The sequence below is a fragment of the Cervus elaphus genome, chromosome 5 (genome assembly GCF_910594005.1).
Source record: "Cervus elaphus chromosome 5, mCerEla1.1, whole genome shotgun sequence".
Taxonomy (NCBI): Eukaryota; Metazoa; Chordata; class Mammalia; order Artiodactyla; family Cervidae; genus Cervus; species Cervus elaphus.
The window spans coordinates 62,974,812-62,997,246 of NC_057819.1; the positions used below are offsets into that span (position 1 = coordinate 62,974,812).

The 22,435-nt window shown below is 41.7% G+C and overlaps 1 protein-coding gene across 8 annotated transcripts in view; it reads right to left on the bottom strand.

Annotated features, from left to right (window-relative positions):
• The window catches only part of SH3D19 (SH3 domain containing 19), a 196,659-nt gene that overhangs the window by 37,049 nt on the left and 137,175 nt on the right, over nt 1-22,435 (bottom strand). For 3 of the 8 annotated variants that reach the window (XM_043902598.1, XM_043902596.1, XM_043902597.1), the window contains exons 4-8: nt 15,252-15,292; nt 13,845-13,887; nt 11,539-11,677; nt 11,265-11,427; nt 9,215-10,204 (exon numbers count right to left, since the gene is read on the bottom strand). In XM_043902598.1, the coding sequence (XP_043758533.1) occupies nt 9,215-10,204; nt 11,265-11,427; nt 11,539-11,677; nt 13,845-13,887; nt 15,252-15,267 (1,351 nt within the window). In that variant the 5' untranslated portion in view covers nt 15,268-15,292. The remainder of the gene's footprint in view (nt 1-9,214; nt 10,205-11,264; nt 11,428-11,538; nt 11,678-13,844; nt 13,888-15,251; nt 15,293-22,435) is intronic. The other 5 variants (XM_043902595.1, XM_043902592.1, XM_043902600.1 and 2 more) reach the window with 3 other exon arrangements.

Here is a 22,435-nt window from a genome sequence, read left to right on the forward strand (position 1 = left end):
AAGACATCTCCCTTCAAATATTTAATTTTGGGGCAAGGACATATGAATGAGCATTCCTCCGTCTTAACTCATTCACTTAAAAATGGGCACTATGTGCTTAGGGAGAGTATTTTAAACAAAAGCACAACCACCAAACTTCCTTTTTCCTTTTTCTCTCTCTGGCCACAGTGCATGGCTTGTGGGATCTCAACTCCCAGACCAGGGACTGAACCCCGGCCCTCAGCAGTGACAGCATGGAGCCCTAATCACTGTACGGCCAGGGAATTTTCACATCAAGACTTCTTCCTGAAAGAAATAGTCTTTTTTCCTTTAACACAAATGTTCTTTTTAGTAGCTTGGAAAGATGACCATAAACTTTTTAAAAGATGAGAAATCTAAAAATAAATAGATTAGCAAAAATAAAATCAAATGCTGTATGATGCATACTCTGCACAGCACATGGGATCTCATGAGGCTGCTTCTGCCTTTATTCCACAAGAGACAGAATGAATATATCTTGTATTTGGCACCTGTCCTCTGGATCTCACCTGTGGGAAGATGCTCCCTGTGAAACAATGCACTCCAAGCGTTCGTGGTTGGCCTGTTACAGCCATTGTTCAATAAAGCACCTTTTGCTGACCAACTCTTTTCAGGATATATGAAAAGCTGAGCTAAGGATCAGAAGTGCTTTCAGCTCCTTGACACTTGCCTTCCCTCCAACCCAGCTCTCAGGACACCCCAGACCTGCCACCAGAGCAGCACCCACTCACTAGTCACTTGCTCTCATGTCTGCCTACCACGTGCGACTAACAGTGAGAGGTGGGAGACAGGACAGTAAAGGACAACCCCACTTTAAGTTTGTTATCTATCACCTACATAAGACCCCCAGGGGGCACGCTAGATAACACAATTACTACTAGGCTACCGGGAAAAAAATTAGATGACCCCTTAGTAGCACATTAGTGAGGTGAGCCTTGTCTATGTTCAAAAACCCAACTCAACGTCGTCAAAACAATGTCAAACTTTCAGAAAAGGCTCTTGCAATATAACCCTAGAAAATAAACAAAGCTCTTTTAGGTCTAACCAAATTCTTTAATCCCTTATTTTGTTATAGCATTATTTTTCATTTCAAAAATAATTATTATAAAAATGGGAAACATTGAGAAATATATGATAGAAAATCTCCTGTAATCCCATCCCTCTAGTAAAAATTATCTAAAATTTGGTGTATCTGTCTACAGATTTTTTTTCTATTATCGCATTGTAGATATTTTTGTTGTTTTGGAGTTTCTGGGCTGCAGCACATGGCTTGTGGGATCTTCCCCGACCAGGGACTGAAGCTGGGCCATGGCAGTGGAAGCACTGAGTCCTAACCACAGACCGCCAGGAAGATCCTGATTATGCAGGTATTTTGAAAAACAAAAGGAGAATCATTTTATATCTATTTCTCTGTGAGACAGGCTAGGACCTGGGACTCTTGGCTGCAGTGCTGCAATGCTTGCACTTGGACACACCCCTCCTCAAGCAACTAAGAAACTACATGAGACTAAAATAGCTGCATGCATTTGCATTTGCTGCAGATTCTGGACAAAAGATACAAAGAGACCAAAGAACCCAACTGCCACTTCTGAAGAACCCCAAGCAAAAGCAGGGTACGGCACATGCCCCCTGCACACAATACCGCCTAAGGGGTGGGAAAACATCTATGCTACCCCTCCAGCTCAGAAGGTAAAGAATCTGCCTGCCAATGCAGGAGATCGGGCTTCAGTTCCTGGGTCGGGACGATCCCCTGGAGAAGGGAATGGCTACCCACTCCAGTATCCTTGACTGGAGAATTCCATGGACAGAGGAGTCTGGCAAGCTACAGTCCATGAGATCGCAAAGAGTTTGGACATGACTGAGGGACCAACACACACACACACACACACACACACACACACATACCCCTCCAGCTGGACCCATGACTCACTCCACACCAGGAACCAGCTTGGCCCCTGTTGGAGAGCCAGTGAGCAAGGGAAGCTGTCGCTTGTTCTCACTCCTCGCTGCTACAGGAGGGGCCCGGATAAAGCCTTGCCTGAATTTCTTGTCTGGCCTCTAGTCATTTTCTATTGATTAAGGAGCCCAAGAACCTGGGGGTTAGGTAACATTTGTAACCCGCTCTTTTTCTCATTCAGTATTGACTGAGTGCATGCTACATAACAAATGCTGTTCTAGGTACTGGGAATATGTCAGTGAACAGAGCAAAGAACTCTGCCCTCATGATGCTTACACTTGGGCAGGAGATGGAGACAACAAACAATAAATATAATAGAAAAGTGATCCATGTGGTATTTTACAAGGTGAGACGTGCTACTGATAAAGAGACACGCAGAGCAAGGGGGGACTTCAGGTGTGGGCTGAAGGGAAGCAGGCTGAACGTGAAATGGCAGAGCAAGAGGGTGTGTGGACAGAGGGCTCCAGGGCCTCCAGACAACTGGATTTTACACATCCTAACAGTTTTTCCAAGTTGAATAATACACATCTTTTCTTTGGGAAATAGCAGTGCCCATGATCAAAAGGGGTAGGTACACTGATATGAAAGCCCATTATTGCAAATACTACCTGACTCTGAACGCCCTGGATGTTTCATCTGAGTACTGCTGGCTAAAACGGGATAATCTGAAGACCCCATGTAATCTGGCATACTTATGATTCAAACACAGAAATACCGTATCTTTCCTGTGTGCACAGCTTTCCTTCCCGTTTGTCTCTCTCTCCCCTGCTGTTGCCCTGCTCTGCCTCCGGGGCCCGTGTTGGAACCTGCTGACCGTCTGTCCCCTCCTGTGGCTGTGGCACAGTCTTCACCATCCCCATCCTGCAACCATGGCTGTGACAGCCATCCTCTCAGAGCTCTGCTTCCTCCTGGGACGAGGACCAAAACTCAAGAAAAGGATTGAGACTGATAACCACTCTTGGTGCTCTCCATTCAAGCAGCATGTCAGCGCTAACAGCTGCTTTGGGGCCTTATAAGCTGTTGGTTATTAGGATAGGTGTCTAGTTGGTGAGTTTAGGGGGTGACTGTGGAGGGAGAGGAAAAGCTTGAGTGTGGTATCACTTGAATCGTTCCCCAATTCATCTGAAATTCTGTCTTTTTCACATTCCAGGAGTGACAGCATGAATAAGGTGGGTGGGGAAGGAGAAAGAAGCCACAGGGGCTCCCAAATGTGCTTGCTCTTGGAGGACTGGCCTCAGGGAACCCCGTCCCAAAGCCTGCAGGTCTCATTAAACCTCATTAAAGGGTGTAGTCATTCTCTTACACGTGCTGGGTTTAAACTGAAGTAGCAAAATACAACTTAAATACAAAGTATTCAAAATATCCTAGACATTCACTCTCTTCTTGGTCCTTATTTTTACTATTATTAGCTACCCTTTAATAATTGGCCCTCAGATCATGGGTAATTATTCTACTATATATGTCTCTGGAAAAGAGAAGCAAGGAAGCCTCAGTGTCCCACACTGTGTTGTTCGGCAGGAGTGGGTCTGCCTAGCGACCTCCCCCAGCTGGGCCCCCTGAGTCAGTAGTGAGCTCGGCATCCGCCTCTCTGCCCACGTGCTGTCCCGGGCTGCCGTCCAGAAGAGGCGTGCAGATAAGTGGGGAGGACACACAGCGTCACGGCAGTGAGAAGGCGGAGCCAGAGGCCTGGTTTTCATCTTGATGATGCTGTGTGAGTCTCCCTCTAGCTACACCATATGTTTACCTTTTATGTCTTTCCATGAGGGGGTGTTTTTCTCCAACAGCGATGTAAGTAGGTGACCTAGAAAGCAAGGTGGCACCTCATGTTTGGGAACTCCTCGCAGTGGCAGCAGGAAACTGTCTACTATGGCATGTTTTTTAGCAGCAAGTTAATAAATAAATAAAAACAAAACAACTGAAATGCCCATCACTAGAGGAAACACTGACTCGACTATGCTGTGCCCATACCGGGGAATATCAGGCAGGCGTAAGCGAACAAGGGTCAGACTTAGATCCACTGGCCCAGAGAGAAGACCTGAAACCTCAGTACCAAATGAAAGAAGCAAGCTGCTGAGTAATGGGTACAGTTCAGTAAAAATTTCTGTAAAAAGCAGGAAAAAGTTTATATATGTGTACACATTCGTAAGCTTTGGTTTGGAACATTCAAAGGCACCAAAAGCTACATACAAAATGGTTCAGACTGGTTACTCTGAGGATTTGAGTGGATTGGAGAGAGATTAATTTTTTATTTTACTAAATGTTTATATTGTTTCGTTACAGCAAATGTTACTTTGTAACTGAAACAAAATCCAATAAAATAAATTCAATGACATGAAAAAGTTACAAAATTAAGCTGAAATAACACCTGTGCCAAACAAATTGAAACAAAAATCACTTAGAAATAAAAGGAAAAAATATGAAAATACTTGTCCCTTTAGTTGCTTTTTCAAGGCAATAACAGCCCTAAAATTTTCCATAAAGTAACCAGAAAAACAAAAACTCTCTTTTATTGGGCTATTACTCCTCAGTGATTCTATTTACTAGGAAAGAATGCAGACAGGTATTTTTGAATTTGCCTAATTTAGACATATTTAGTTAATAATAATTAGCTTTTATTTGTAACCTTGAATAATATAGTTGTTTAGAAATGGTATATTTTATTATTTAAAAAATTTCTTTATTTTTTAAAATCCTCAGCCTATCATGACCCACAGGCTGAGGATCAGTGCAGGAGGCCATTTTTTCTCTGGGGCAAAGACAAGAGATATTTCTCTTAGTTTCTTTCATCCTAATTCTGCTTATGTCCAGCTATTTAAAGGCCAGGTTCCCCCAACCTCCCCTGCCTACCCAGTTCCCTCATAAAAGACAACCTTTGTTAGCATTTTTAACATGACTTCCAAAGACAGCATATTTGCATGTAAGTATGTGTTTTAACACCAACAATAGTTAAAATACCATGAATACTATCTATACTTTGTATTTTTCACCTAATAATATCTTGGAGATTGGTCCATAGTAGGGGATAACAGGTGTCTGCCTCTTTTTTAGTTACTGCACAATATTTCATTGTATGGATGCATCAGAATTTACCTAAGCGGTCCACTGAGGATTATTTCCAATATTTCATAGTAGAAGTCCTTGATCTGGGGTAAAGAATAGGCCCTTGAGGCTCTGGAAATAGTACCTCCAATTGTGCATATATGTCAAAACAGTATTTTCAAGGGAGTAAAAGATTCATAGGCTAATCAGATTCTCTGAGTTCTGTGATCCAGAAAGGGTTAAGAACCTCAGGGTCATAATTTTCTCTATCAAAGACTGTTTCCTCTTGCTTCTACAGAAAAAATCACAACTGTCTGCAAAAGCATCTCCTAACCAAGTCTAAGGAAAGTCCACGGCATCTTTCTCTACTGTTATTTGCAGTGTTTACTCAGCCCCTCTTCCAGCCCCTCATAACCTGCTGCCAAACAAGCAGGCCCCTTTACACCTATACCCGCATAGTCTTCATTACTGGGCTGAGAAAAACATTGATGATAATGTAGTTTTCTGCCCATTACCTGTCTCTAATAATATGCTTGTCATCATAATTGGTTTCACCATCCTTGGCTTGCTTTTCTGTCATTTTTTCCCCTTGAGTTCTGTTAACAGCAGAAATTGGCTGCTAAACTATTATTCTGATCTGTGTAATGGGGCTGAGAGCAGAAGCATTCTGCTTTTTTGACAACTGGGTATGATTTGTAAAGGTGTGAAGAGGAACTGCTAATGCTTCTCAGCTCCTCAGATCCATTACATTAACCTGGAAGGCATTCTAGCCAAGAAATGAATCCAATATTAAATGCCTATTTTATGAGTTTTCCCTTAATAATTTTTCTAATCCTTACAATGTTTTCATAGCTTCAGTATTTTCTGATCTCTATTTCCTGAGATTAATATGGCAACTTTATTTTATGAAAACTACTTTATTGGATTTTCTTTCTTTATGAGGGGAGAGAAAAAGAAGGAAAGGCCTATTTGTGAGTTTCTTGCTTTTCTCCTGGGTTTCTCCCCCAGTTTCTGGGTAATGCCACGACAATTAGACAAGTTTTCACAAAGAGACCATAATCCTTTACTTACAATGATAATACTATTAATATACCATCAAAAAGTCACAAAGCCTTACAGCATAGGGAATACAGTCAATAATATTGTAATAACTTTGTATGATGGCAGATGGTAACTAGACTTATGGTGATCATTTTGAAATACTGAATCACTAGGCTATGCATATGGAACCATTATAATGTTGTAGGTCAATTATACTTCAGTCTAAAAAATGTGTAGGGCTTCCCTGGTGGTCCAGTGGTTAAAAATCTGCCTTGCAATGCAGGGGAAACCAGTTTGATCCTTGGTCCAGGAAGACCCCACATGGCAACTAAGCCAGTGCACCACAACTATTGGGCCTGTGCTCTACAACCCATGCTCCACAAGGAGAGAAGCCACCACACTGAGAAGCTCCAAGGAGCAGCTCCCACTCGCCACAACCAGAGAAGGCCCACATGCAGCAATGAAGACCCGATGCAAACAAACAAAAAATAGTTTCCTCTCCAAAAAAGTCACAAAGCCCCAAACATTAACCAAAAATCCCCCTACATTTTGAAGAACTCAGAGAGAATCTTGAATGCCTCTGGAGGCCAATGAGCAAGGAAGCAACAAGGTCCAACGTGCGCTCTAGAAGCATGCCTTGGGTAAGCATGCTATGGTTGATGGCGGTTTGGTAGCAGAAGCAGAAGCTCAGTTAGCAGGGCACTGCAGTTATCCGGACCTGAAGATTAGAAAACTGGGCCAGGAGCAGGAAGGGTGGAAATGAAAGAAAGAGCTACCCATAAGGTAAAACCAGCAAGATCTGGCAACTTATCGGGTGTGAAGGACAAGAAGTAAGACTAATAACCACCACTTAATGAGCACACACTGTGTTTCAGACAACGTAATAGAGCTTTCCTGCATAATCATATGTAATGCTCGCAATGCCTCCACGAGGAGTATTATGATCATGTTTTATAGATGAGGCAACCAAGGCACTACGGGGTTAAGTAAACTGCCTCAGGTCCACAGCAATTAAGTGGTGGACCCAGCCTGCCTGACTCCAAATTCAAACAACTAGCCACTGTGTGTGACAGGTAGGGAGGCTCACGCATGACCTACAGGACTCTTTAGGAAGGCCGGAGTGTAATGGAGAAACCAGGACAGGAGCAGAATACAGGAAGAGGAGCAGGTTTAGAAAGAAGACGGAGGGACTTCCCTGGCAGTCCAGTGGTTAAGACAGCACTCCCAGTGCAGGGGGCACAGATCCAAGCCCCGTTTGGGGAACGAAGCTCCAGCAAGCCATATAAGTAGATAAATAAAAAATAAAAAGAAGACAGGGCTCAGTTCAGGATAACTCCACAAGTAAGAGCAATGGTTAAGGCAGTCAGGTAGGGCAAGCAAATTACACCTTTTACTGAAAGGTGCCTCAATAATTAAATGTTGTACAGAAATCGAGAAACAGAAAAGGCTGAGTAGGAAGCTCGACACTATATTCATGTTGATGCATCCTGCTGACCTTCCTTTTTGAAGACGACTGTAATTATCTGCTTGATGACACAGAATAAATTCTGAGCAATTATTAACCATGTTGCCATCAGCACAGCCCCTAGCAGCTTCAGAAGGTGGTGTTACTTTCTCTTGTACTGTTCCCACCCCTTCACAGCTTGCTGGTGTTGGATCTAACCCTCCCTGTCCTACTCGGAACCCTGTTAACACTAAAAAGGTCTAAATAAAAAATGCTATAATGAAGACTTGAAAAGTTTTTAATGTGTTGCCTGGTTTAAGGGTTCATGAAAATGTTGAGGTGCAACATGATAGAGTGAAAAATAAGCTAGACTTAGAAAAAAAAGATGCAGCTTGAATCCTGCTTTGGAAAATTATTAGTTTTATGATACTGATTAAGTTATGTATTTATCTCACTCAGTCTGATATTCTTCATATGTAAATGAACCACGATGCAGGGTTACTGTGAGGATTAAATTCAATCATGTATCTCTGGGATCTAGCAGAGGGTTTGGAACACAGCAGAAACCCAATATATTCTAATGTTTTTCTTTTCACTTCTTATGGACAAGAGACATGCTACAGCCAGTTCCAATGTTGTGTGTGTGGTGAATATTTAATAAATATATGGTTGTTATCATCTGAAATACATCTGTGCTCTGCAGAATTTGGTTTTGCATTACAGAGTTTATATCATTTTGACGCATCTTAAACATAGAAGATAACAGCTAACCTTTTGAAAATAGTATTATGCTTATATGTTCATAAATTCTATCCAAATAAGTGAACAGCAGTAAAAGGAATCTTACTGATGACAAGTAGAGCAGCTTGGTTTGGCAAATCAAAGATAAGCTTTACCATCACATTCTCCACCTGAACAGTGCGAGGAAAGGAAAAAAAAAAGACTCTCTGCCTCTTGGGAAATCTAATTGTCCTAATTTTGGCAGGAAACTTACAACTGTTGTATTTTATTTACAAAACTTCAGCATTCCCAAGGGAAGGTGTTCTGCGAAGACTGTGGAACAACGTTTTGCAACATGGCCGGGTTTACTGCTCTTGCCAAAGTCCTCCGCGGGGCTGGCGCCTCTCCCGGCACTGCCTCAGGGCTCAGTCTGAGGAGCCCTTCTGGGGCATGACTCCCCATCTCTGAGAAGTTTCCCCTACATCCTCCTCACGCGCGAAGCTCTGCTTGCTTGAGGAAGAGGCAGCCTCTCATCTAGTTAAGTCCCTGGTCCCAGCCGGCTTATTCCTGCCTTGATGACAGTAAGCAACACATGTGGGACTTCCCCGGTGGTCTAAGACTCCGAGCTCCCAATGTAGGGGGTCCTGATTCGATCCCTGGTCAGGGAACTAGATCTCACATGCCACAACTAAAGATCTTACTAAAGTAAGGTCCGGTGTAGCCAAATAAACATTTAAAAAAACCCACATGTGTTCCTCTTTGTCTCTATCTCCCCACCTCAGACTTCCTCTTCGCTCTGATTCTTTCTTCCACCTAGCTCCTTGTTTCTTAACTTCACTGTTTCTCCCTGTCTGTACACACACACGCATGCATGTGCACACATGTGCATGTCCACACCTCAAGAACTCATGTGCTGGAAATGAAAACAGCAGGTGCCATTTCAAGGTAACCTTGTGAGAAGTTGAGATTCCTCTCTGCCTCTAGGCTTTACTCACCCAGAACCATGTCTGGACCAGCAGAGTCCTCAGCCAGGCTCCCAGACGGTGCGGGTAAAACATCGTCGTCGAAGCTGATGAGGTCTATGTCCCCCGGAGGCTGGCTCTGCTGCGCAGGGACCGGGGGGCTGGCTGGGGGGCCTTCTCCCAGTGACCTGAAGGCTTTGGCTTGTGACGCCACCGAGAGCCGGGGAGGCACAGGGACTGGTTTCAGCAAAGCCGCAGAGCAGGGGGTGCTTTCCGAGGACACTGATTTCCTGGGCAGTAAAGGCCGGGGAGCGGGAGTCGGGGCTTTCTTCCCACCGTTGGGACTCTCAGCCACAGGCCCTCCTCCCAGACTCTCAAGGTTAATGCTCCGGATAAGGCCAGGATTTGGTTTCTTTGGCAATTCGGGTTTGGTGACGGGGCTGCTCCCTGCTTCCTTCGGTGGAGAGTGAGGGGTGGGGGCCCCCCTGAGTCTGCTTGCCGCCCAGGAGTCCCATTCTCCGGAGGCTCTGTTGGCTGTAGGTTTGGGAGCCAGCGAGGGTTTCCCTGAGGAAACAGCAGGTCTTGGCGGGACTGTGCGGGGCACGATCTCTGGCTTCTTGGGCAGTCCCAAGCTTTCTGTATTTGTCTGACCCTCAAGTGCTTTGATCCTGGAAACGACAGTGCTGCGGCTCTGCTCTGCGTTCATCATGTTCATCACGGCCTGACCCTCGGGGTGGCTGGTACCTTCCCACAGAGGCGGGGGCCGGCTCGGGGCTGCCTCCTCCTGCGCGGCTATCGGACTGCTCCGGGAATTCTGCTCTTTAACGTGAGAATCTCTGGCCACTGGTCTGAGGTTGCTTTTTGATCTTGGTTTTGGCACTGGACATCTTGGAGCACTGGAGTTTTGTGGACAATTCTGTTCTTCAGAAATATCAAAGACTATTAGAGGCTCCTCATTTGTCGGAGGGTGCCTGGCTGAGATGGCTGGGGAAGGCTGGAGGGGTTTCAGAGGTGCCTGCAGGGCTGACAAGAACAAAATGAACAGAAGCTGCAATGTGACAATGTCAACGAAAAAAGATACACAGATTTTTAAATATACATATAGAATAACAAGAGATTTTGGTTTCCTTCTTTAGTAAAAAGTAATTCTAAAATCATGGGGGAAATGTTTCTATTCAGCTTCCTGCAGGAGGGTTCCTGAGGTTGCATTTATTCATTTAAGAAATATTCATTATATAATATTTTAAAACACCATTAAATTCCTGATTCTCAGTAGATGTATCAATAAACCATCTCTCTTGTCAAAATTCTAACAACTCTTGCTTTACTTTTCCAAGGTAACTTATTCTTATCTGTTATCCTAATATGACGCCCCTTTCTTTTTGCCATGCAGCATGTAGGATCTTGGGCTTGGCAGACAGTGCAGTGGTTAAGAATCCATCTGCCAATGCAGGAGATGCAAAAGACTCGGGTTCAATCCCTGGGTTGGAAAGATTCCCTAGAGTAGGAAATGGCTATCCACTCCAGTATTCTTGGCTGGAAAATTCCATGAACAGAGGAGCTTGGTGGGCTACAGTCCATGGGGTTACAAAGAGTCAGACACGAGTGAGCGCAGACACACACTCACACACACACACACACATGTAGGATCTTAATTTCCCAACCAGGGATCAAACTCCACACCCCCTGCATTGGAATGCAAAGACTTAACCACTGGATCACCCGGGAAATCCCTACAAGGCTTTTAAAAAGCCTAAAAGGACAACAACTTTTAGCATCCTACCAATTTTAAGTTGCTAAATATAACAGTTTTCTCAATGGAAGTAAAGGGCATCAGCATGAGTTAAAAGGATGATGTTTTTGTGATATGAACTAGGATGAACCCTAGAGATTGGGGCTGCAGCTTGTGAGAATGATCTATTATAATAATCACAGCAAGCCCAAATAAAGCAAGCACACAGTGATCACATACCGACTGGAAATCGAGCTCAATGAATTATGCACAAATTGCAAACTATTTTAAAGGCTGGAGTCTACTGATTACTTCCTGAGAACTAGGTTGGAAGGAAGGAAGACAAATTACTTGCATTACTTTGAGGCAGATGGTTGTCTATTTCTTCTGAAAAGTCAGTCTGAGTTGCTGAAGTAATAGTGTGCCGTGGAGTGGCAGCAGCATTATTATTATTTGTAGTGTTAACTTGAACTTGGTTGATTTCTTTTATGACTTGTTCATAAGATGGTGGGAGCTGCAAAATGAAGAATGAAGATTTTAAACAGCTGTAGGCGATAGCCAAGGTTCTTATCTTTGAACTTCATTTAAAAATAAAATGCAAAGAGGTGATGCGATATTTACTCACCTCAGCAGGAACCAGCTCACTAGGCCTCCAAGGGCCTGCTGCAGAAGCCGGGGGAAATGCCAGTCCTGGTGGGTGGGCTCCTGGAAACCACGAGGTGGGCCTCAGAGGCTCAGCTGCCACAATGGTGATCTCTGGGCGCCTGGAAACAGACAGAAGCCTCAGTGAGGTTTTGTCTATTTGCAAGTGTTCAAAGATTTATGAAAATAACTATCACCCAAGAAAGTGACATAGGCCTGCCAGTCACAGAAATGACCTGTCTGGCCGGGGCTGTCTTGAACAGTATACCCGGGCAGGCTTCGAGGGAGCAAAGGACAGCTGTCCTCCGAGACACTGGCCTCAGAGAGTTAGAGATACACCTCGAGCACGCTTTACTCGGCCTTGGTTGGTCAGAATTAAGAACCAAGAGCCCTCGTTCTCCCAGGGCTCTGCTATCTAGCCTGTGGAACAAACATAGGTGCATCCTGAGGCAGAAAAAGGCATCGGTCAAATGGAAAAGTTTCGTTTCCTGTTATTACAAAGCACATCCTCTGAAACAATACTAATAAGTAGAAGAACAGCTTCCTCCTCCTCACTCCACCTCTCCCTCAGTCAGAGTTATCTTTAAGTGTTTAGAGTTTGCATGTTCACTTCCAGACCCTGATGTGTGTTTCTGTGTCCCTGGTCAGTTTGTATATGAATCTGAAGATTAATCTTCAGTCCTGAGGAGCCACAGTGATTTAGGTGTGGCTTCTTTCATTATTTTCTTAAGCTGACTCTCTGATCTCATGTTTAACCTTCAACCTGATTTCGTAACAAATACCAATTGCATGACTCTGAGCAAACTCTTCAACCTCTCTTGAGCCTCACTTTTCTCATCTAACAAACAGGTGTGATGATGACCTGCTCGGCTTTTCTCTGGTCCTCTATGGAAAATAAAAATAAAATGCACTGCCATTATCAAAACTGTACACGCACACACACTCTCATGCTAGCTTGTGTAACAGCTGAACCTGCCCATTGATTTTGTTTGAACTGTATTCCCTAAGAACCTCTGCTTACAGGTTTTAAACATTTAAAGAATAAGAATTATTTATTAGGACAAATAACTGAAATAAGAACATATTTCAAAGAGAAAAATGATTAAACTATATGATCACCTCACAAATACTATTTGATCACAAAAGTCATATATTAGAAGAAACTGCATTGACAAAGGGAACTATAATTACCAGATCTAATTATGAAGAAAAGCTAGGTTCTGAGGTATATGTACAGAATCTAGCTACCTATCTTCATAATCTGGAATGTACTATTCAAAGTTATTAATTGTTGCTGTCTTTACATAGGAGAGTGAATAAGCTGTGTTTTATTCTTCATATTTTTCTTAGTTTTCCAATACTTTTATAATGAGCATGTATTAAGAGTTACAAAAATTGTTTCACAAATTGCATTTAGCCAGTCCCCTCTGAGATATAATGCTAAGGGTAGCACAATTAACTTTCACTTCCCTCTGTGGAATCCAAATGAGTCATTCCAATGTTTACATAGCTTTTATCTAAATAGATAGTGAGTTACTAGTTAATAAATGTTAACCACTATACATGTATTAGCCCTCATGCCAACCCTATGACGTACTTTAAAGGTGGGGATACATAAACTAAGAAAGGTTAAGGAGCTTGCCCAAGGTCACAGGGTGAGACAGCGAAGTCAGGACTTGAACTTGGTTAAAGTCCCTGTTCATTGCTCTACACTGTACTTTAAGAAATCTGAAAGCAGGGACAATAAATCTATCTTTCTATCCATCTACCTGTCCACCCTTCCATCTATCCTACCATCAGTCTGTCTACTGGTCCTTCCTTCCATCTGTATAGTGACTCACTCCTCCCTGCTCCCCAACCCCACCAGTCATATAGCCCTTTTTATTCACCTGCTATCTATCTAGCTTGCCTGACTTTTCCTTTCTTTATCCTTCCTTTATTCCGTTTTCTATCCTGTCATCAGTTCATTCATCCCTGTGACATTTACTAAGTAACTATGAGGTACAAAGCATATCTTTGAAGTATTTACAGCAATGCTTTCATATAGCAATTGCTTAATAAACATTTTAAAACTGACTTCAGTAAATGATTACTGTCAAGAGAACATTTTCAGTTCTTTTCTCAAGAGAAATCTTCATCATTCAAACTTGTAGACTAATTCAGAAAATGTATTGATGAGGTAGAACACTGTAATATACTGTTTGAGAAAAATATGCAATTTGTTAACTGATGATACTTTTACTTCATAATTAGCAGAATATATGTCCTCTATTATAAATATAAGCATACCTCCTATCTCGATGAAGTTCACTCTGAATAGAAGTCCGAGAAGCTACAAAAGAAACAATACTCGGATTTAGTAGGAAATTCATACATTGAATAAAGGTTTAAACTTTTACAGGATACAGTTTTGGAAAAAGTTAGCTGACACTTGACATCAGATAGAACATACAAATTTTATCACCCATAAGTAGAAAAGCAAATCAAAACAATCTTCTCATAGGGTATAAAGTTAATTATAGTTATATATTTGAGTTGCATAAGAAAATATAGATTTCAAAAACATTCCAAAGCACGTTCTGTGGTTCTGAAAATAATTTGAAGAATGAACAAAGCAGACAGCTATTAAGTAGAAACTGCCTGGTAAGAGCATTATGATGATAGGAAATAAAAATGGGCAGAAAAAAAATTTAAATATCTATTCTAATCCATATGACTATGCTTTTGTGTTATTTCTTTATAAGTCTATTGAAAAGAGAGTGGAAGTGGTCAAATTTCCAACTATTTTCTAGTTTTTCTGGAGTTTTATGAGGTTTAAGTTGTTTTATTACTTAAATTGAGATAATACATGCAAAAAGTGTTCAAATCACTTTTATAAACATGTTTAGAGACTATTATTGTACATGCAGCACTAACTTTTCCCTTAAACCTCAAACTCCAAAAACTAGATGGATCACATTTTTCCGAATTTTATTTTAAAATTAAATTCTGTATTAACCAGATGACTTGGAAAATGTGTCACACATCATGGGGTCACTATTACATACACATGTGTAACAGAGAACAGTATTCCTATTTTAAGAAGCACATTTAAAAGATACCTTAAAAAAATCAAATAGTATATGGTAAAAAATTTGTGGACAAAGGGGGATTTGTTTCAGATATTTCTATTTCTACTTCCTATGTTTCCCTGATCTTCCACTTTTTCAGTTCTTTCTATTTGAACAGGTTGAAGGTACGAATCTTTCTTCCTCCTGTTAAGTTCTGGTTCCCTCTGATCCAGGAGGCTGCCCAAGCTGGGAAGGCAGGGGTAGAGATGGGCGGCGGGGATGAAATTTAGGCTGGGGCTGGAGCTGTGACAGTGGACCCTGCATGGGGTTAGCAAAGCAAACCTAACACCTGAAACCAAAACCCTTGGATCTCGAGCTGGAGGATGTTCTGACCTATCATCAACTGGTGTGACCGACTGGTACATGTCTATCAAGAGTTAAACCAAGTTGAGGTATATTTTCTCTACTGGAAAAAGAGTGCAGAGAGGCTGAAGCTCTGAGCAGCAGGTCTGATTTGTAAGAATGGTTTCATTAAGTCAGAGGCTCACCAAGTAAGCTACAATCACATCACCACAATCACTAAAGCCAGAATCAGCAGACACAGCACTTTTAAAAGACATCATGTTATTTATCATCACAAACATACCTCTTCCACGGGGCATTTTTGCTGTGTACTATTCATGAATGCTAAAGGAAAAAAAGAAGGGGTTACAGAAGAAGAAAGGGAGAAAAAAAGAGTGAACCCAGTTGCCTAAGCTCTAAAAGGAATTCAGCAGCAAAACTGTCTTGCCATGCCACTGTTTCTCCCCCTCTGTATTTCGAGAAAAAGGAAAAGTTGATGAACCATAGTTTCAGAGAGTAAAGAATTATGTTGCAGGCAGGATATCCACACACATAACCACAGGGGGGAAAAAAATCTTCCTATAGTTTTTAGCAAAAAAAAAGAAAAGAATCATTTTACAAAATCAATTTGCTACTTCAACAGGGATCAATTTTAAAGTATGAATAATATGTAAAAGGTAATTCAGTAGTCAATTTACATCTTTCACACCGGTGGCTTTTCACTTGACTCTGCCCCTTCACACCAGCGGGTGTTAGGAACTGGCCCCCACCCCTGGAAAGCAGACTGGAACTCCCACACTGATGGAGCAGGATGAGGGGACTGAAGGCCACTAATGGTACTTACAGGCCTCCTCTACAGTCTTGCAGAATCACTCCCCTCCCCTCTCCTGCTCTGAATTTTTCCCCTCACACCCCCTCATCTTTGAAATCTCTTTTTTTCTCCTGACCTTTTATAGGATGCCTGGCACTTTTTGTCAGTGAACAAGTTTAGCAGCTAGAAACACTTCAGATTTTCATGGCAGATTTTCACGTAGTGCCTCACAATCTTCCTGCTAACTTCTCAGCTATCTGCTTAATCTCATTCTCATTTGCCCAGATTAAATAGATTTGATCTGGTTGTTGCCAAGAGAATCAAATTTGCCACCATGGCCCACACAGAACACGCTCCTTTTAACCTCTGCCACAAACTGCCAGTCTTCCGTGCATTTTGGATTAGGACCACAGAACAAAGGCAAGATTTTCTTAGTGAAATGTCTATTTTTTCATAGAATCATTCACAAACTTTCCAGTTCATATGGCTAAATTCTCAGTACAGAGGTCCAGTTGTTTATAAAAGATTGAGATCTGGATCTGCAATATTAGTGCTAATAAAGAACTCTCCTAAATTCCAACAGGGTCATAAGTCTGGATGGATGCTTAATGACCATCCTTCTCCAATCCTGAGGTGAGGAGAATGACCAGTTAAACTCCTTGTGGAGCCAGGAGAGCTGGATGCTAGCCCTCATTCTAAATAATTCAAAATTATTAACTAAATGATGGGCAGGAGAAATAAACACATAGAATGATTATTATATTATAAGCATCTTTGCTATAGTACTACCTTACCAATAAAAATCACAATAATAAAAATACTAACTACATTTGCCTCAGATAGAGTATAAACTAGAGGCATTTGACATGGTAACAGGAATACCCTTGGAGTGGAAAGCTCAAAATGGCCTTGAAGTCAGGAAGTCTAGGTTCACATCTCAGACCTATCTCATGAAGCCATTTAATCTCCTAGACTACAGATCCCTACCATCTGTAAAATGGGGTTAACACCTACAATGCTGGCCGTTATTTTATAACATAAATGAACAGTTCCTGACTCATAGTAAGCAATGAATATTAGCTAAGTCTGTGAATTTCAAAGAATAATTTCCTCTTAAAAAGTTAATGAAAGGAAAAGCACGAATTTCCATATATATCCATGTAGAACACGTTCAAGAACTCTGCCCAAAATATTTAGTGTTCACAAGAATGAACACAAAAGGAAGAATCTCAAGACTTGACTGGATCCAGAATCATTATGAAAGAATTTAAAATACAATCAGTTAAGGAATATTGCTTTCAAAATGTGATAAGGTATTTTCCTTGTCAAGAATAGATGACTAAGTCTGGGATAGGAAAACAAACATTTTATTGGGTTGGGTAAGACAAAATTTCCACTTCATGGATCATAGCCTTGACATAGCTACAGGGCTTGTGTAACACAATGAAGCTATGAGCCATGCCACCATGCAGAGCCTACCAACATGGACGAGTTACAGTGAAGAGTTCTGACAAAATGTGGTCCACCGGAGAAGGGAATGGCAAACTACTGCAGGAAAGAAAGCACACATGATTTGGATGACTTTTGATTTGCTCAGCTTATAAAATGAAGAAAATAATACCTACCTTATTAGGGTTGTTTTAAGGATACCCTTCACAGATCACTCCCTTATTGTTGCAAAGGAGCATACCTAACTCAATGCAGCTATGAGCCATGGCATGAAGATGGGTCATGGTGGAGAGTTCTGACAAAACATGACCCAGTGGAGGAGGGAATGGCAAACCACTTCAGTATTCTTGCCTGGAGAATCCCACAGACAGTAATGAAAAGGCAAAAAGATATGACACTGGGAGATGAGCTCCACAGGTCAGAAGGCCTCCAATACGCTACTAGGGAAGAGCAGAGGGCAATTACTAAAAGCTCCAGTAAGAATGAAGCAGCTGGGCCAGAGCAGAAATGACACTCAGTTTTGGCTGGTGGTAAAAGTAAAGTCTGATGCTGTTAAGAACAACATTGCATACCAATCTGGAATGTTAGGTCCACAAATCAAGGTAAATAGGACGTGGTCAAGCAGGAGATGACATCTCAGGAATCCGTGAACTAAAATGGATGGGAATGGGTGAATCTAATTCAGATGACCATTATATATACTACTGTGGGCAAGAATCCCTTGGAAGAAATAGAGTAGCCCTCATAGTCAACAAGAGTCCAGAATACAGTACATGCGTGCAATCTCAAAAACGACAGAATGATCTCGGTTTGTTTCCAAGGCAAACCATTCAACATCACAGTAATCCAAGCCTATACCCCAACCACTAATGTTGAAGAAGCTGAAGTTGACTAGTTCTATGAAGATCTATGACGCCTTCTAGAAATAACACCCTCCCAAAAAATGTCCTTTTCATCATAGGGGATTGGAATGCAAACCTAGGGAGTCAAGAGACCCCCAGAATAACAGGCAAGATTGGGCTTGAAGTACAAAATGAAGCAGGGCAAAGGATCACAGAGTTTTGTCAAGAGAGCACACTGGTCATAGCAAAACCTTTTCCCAACAACACAATACTAAAATCAGACTGACCATGTTCTTTGCAGCCAAAGATGGAGAAACACTATACAATTAGCAAAAACAAGACTTGGAACTGACCGTGGCTCAGGTCATGAGCTCCTTATTGCAAAATTCAGGCTTAAATTTAAGAAAGTAGGAAAAAACACTAGGCTATTCAGGTATGACTTAGATCACATATGATTATACAGTGGAGGTGACGAACAGATTCAAGGGATTAGATCTGGTAGCCTGAGTGCCTCAAGATCTATGGATGAGGTTTGTAACATTGTTCAGGAAGCAGTGACCAAAACCATCCCAAAGAACAAGAAGTGAAAGAAGGCAAAGTGGTTGTCTGAAGAGGCCTTGAAAATAGCTGAGGAAATAAGAGACGTGAAAGGCAAGAGACAAGTTCAGTTCAGTCACTTATATGTACTCTGCACATAAGTTAAATAAGCACGGTGACAATATACAGCCTTGACGTACTTCTTTTGCAATTTAGAACCAGTCCGTTGTTCCAGTTAGTTCAGTTGCTCAGTCGTGTCCGACTCTTTGCGACCCCATGGACTGCAGCATGCAGGCTTCCCTGTCCATCACTAACTCCTGGAGCTTGCTCATACTCATGTCCATCAAGTCGGTGATGCCATCCAACTGGTGATGCCATCCAACCATTGTTTCATGTCCGGTTCTAACTGTTGCTTCTTTACCTGAACATAGATTTCTCTGGAGGCAGGTAGGGTAGTCTGGTATTCCCATCTCTTTAAGAATTTTCCACAGTTTGCTGTGATCCACACAGTTAAAGGCTTTGGCATAGTCAATAAAGCAGAATACGACATTTTCCTGGAACTCTCCTGCTTGTTCTATGATCCAACAGATCATAGTAGATGATCTGTTTGCCCAGAGTAGTAGATGTAATGGTCATCTGAATTAAATTTGCCCATTCTGATCCATTTTAGTTCACTGATTCCTAACAGGTTGATAATCACTTTGCCATCTCCTGTTTGACCACTTCCAATTTTCCTTGATTGATGGACCTAAATTCCAGGACTCTATGCAATATTGTTCTTTACAGCATGGGAGTTTACTTCCATCACCAGTCATATCCAAAACTGGGCAATGTTTTTGCTTTAACTCAGCCTCTTCATTCTTTCTGGAGCTATTTCTCCACTTTTCTCCAGTAGCACATTGGACAACTACTGAACTAGGGAGGTCATCTTTCAGCCACAGGACTGGAAAAGATCAGTTTTCATTTCAATCCCAAACAAAGGCAATGCCAAAGAATGTTCAAATTACAGTACAATTGTGTTCATTTCACATGCAAGCAAGGTTATACTCAAAATCCTTCAAGCTAGGCTTCAGCATTATGTGAACTGAGAACTTCCGGATGTACTAGCTGGGTTTCAAAGAGGCAGAGGAACCAGAGATCAAATTGCCGACATCCGTTGGATCATAGAAAAAGCAAGAAAGTTCCAGAAAAGCATCTACTTCTGATTCATTGACTACACTAAAGCCTTTGATTGTGTGGATCACAACAAACTGTGGAAAATTCTTAAAGAGATGGGAATACCAAATTTCCTTACCTGCCTCCTGAGAAACCTATATGCAGGTCAAAGCAATAGTTAGAACCAGGCATGGAACAACGGACTGGTTCTAAATTGGGAAAGGAGTACATCAAGGCTATATATTGTCACTCTGCTTATTTAACTTATATGTAGAGTACATCATGTGAAACGCCAGGCTGGATGAAGCACAAGCTGGAATCAAGATTGCCAGGAGAAATATCAATAACTTCAGATATGCAGATGATACCACCCTTATGGAAGAAAGTGAAGAGGAACTGAAGAGCCTCTTGATGAAAGTGAAAGAGAAGAGTGAAAAAGCTGGCTAAAAACTCAACATTCAAAAAACAAAGATCATGGCACCTGGTTCCATCACTTGATAGCAAATAGATGGTGAAACATTGGAAACTTTACTTTTTTGGGCTCCAAAATCACTGCAGATGGTAACTGTAGCCATGAAATTAAAAGACGCTTGCTCCTTGGAAGAAAAGCTATGAGCAAACTAGACAGCATGTTAAAAAGCAGAGACCTTATTTAGCTGACAAAGGTCCATCTAGTCAAAGTTATAGTTTTTCCATTAGTCATATATGGATGTGAGAGTTGGACCATAAAGAAAGCTGAGTGCTAAAGAATTGATGCTTTTGAACTGTGGTGTTGGAGAAGACTCTTGAGAGTCCCTTGGACTGCAAGGAGATCAAACCAGTCCATCCTAAAGGAAATCAGTCCTGAATATTCACTGGAAGGACTGAAGCTGAAGCTCTAATACTTTGGCCACCTGATGCAAAGAACTGACTCGTTGGAAAAGTCCCTGATGCTGGGAAAGATGAAGACAGGAGGAGAAGGGGACAACAGAGGATGAGATGATTGGATGACATCACTGAATCAATGGACATGAGTATGAGCAAGCTCCAGGAGTTGGTGATGGACAGGGAAGCCTGGCATGCTGCAGTCCATGGGGGTTGCAAAGAGTCGGACATAACTTAGAGACTGAACTGGCTGAATGACTGTGGGCAAGAATCCGTTAGAAGAAATGGAGTATCTCTCATAGTCAACAAGAGGATCTGAAATGCAGTACTTGGGTGCAATCTCAAAAATGACAGAATGATCTCTGTTAGTTTCCAAGGCAAACTGTTTAACCCAAGTCTATGCCAGAACCATTAATGCCAAAGAAGCTGAAGTTGAACTGTTCTATGAAGACCTATACAAGGCCTTCTAGAACTAACACCAAAAAAAAGATGTCCTTTTCGTCATAGGGGACTGGAGTGCAAAAGTAGGAAGTCAAGAGATACCTGGACTAACAGGCAAGTTTGGCCTTAGAGTACAAAATGAAGCAGGGCAAAGGCTAACTCTCTTGGCAAAGAGTTTTGCAGTGATTATAGCGAACACCCTCTTCCAACAATACAAGAGACGACTCTACACATGGACATCACCAGATGGTCAATTCTGAAATCAGACTGATTATATTCTTTGTAGTCGAAGATGGAGAAACTCTATACAGTCAGCCAAAACAAGACTGGGAGCTGACCGTGGCTCAGATCATGAACTCTTTATTGCCAAATTCAGACTTAAATTGAAGAAAGTAGGGAAAACCACTAGACCATTCAGGTATGACCTAAATCAAATTCCTAAAGCTATACAGTAGAAGTGACAAATTGATTCAAGGGATTAGATCTGATAAGAGTGCCTGAAGAATTATGGACATAGGTTCGTGACATTGTACAGGAGGCAGTGATCAAGACCATCCCCAAGAAAAAGAAATGCAAAAAGTCAAAACAGTTGTCTAAGGAGGTCTTACAAATAGCTGTGAAAAGAAGTGAAGTGAAAAGCATAGGAGAAAAGGAAAGATACACCCATTTGAATGTAGAGTTCCAAAGAATAGCAAGGAGAGATAAGAAAGCCTTCCTCAGTGATCAATCAATGCAAAGAAATAGAGGAAAACAATAGAATGGGAAAGACTAGAGATCTCAAGAAAATCAGAGATAACAAGGGAACATTTCATACAAAGGTGAGCACAATAAAGGAAAGAAATAGTATGGACCTAGCAGAAGCAGAAGATATTAAGAAGAGGTGGCAAGAATACACAGAAGAACTGTACAAAAAAGATCCTAATGACCCAGATAACTACGATGATGTGATCACTCACCTAGAGCCAGACATCCTGGAGTGCGAAGTAGTCAAGAGGGCCTTCAGAAGCATCACTAAGAACAAAGTTAGTGGAGGCGATGGAATTCCAGCTGAGCTATTTAACATCATAAAAGATGATGTTGTGAAAGTGATACACTCAATATGCCAGCAAATTTGGAAAACTTAGCAGTGGTCACAGGACTGGAAAAGAGACAAACGGAAAGATATACCCAGTTGAACGTGGAGTTCCAGAGTATAACATGGAGAGATAAGAAAGCTGTCTTAAATGAACAATGCAAAGAAACAGAGTAAAACAACAGAATGGGAAAGAGTAGAGATCTTGTCAAGAATATTGGAGATATCAAGAGAACACTTCATGCAAGGATGGAACAATAAATGACAGTGACAGTAATGACCTAAGAGAAATAGAAAAGATGAAGAAGAGGAGGCAA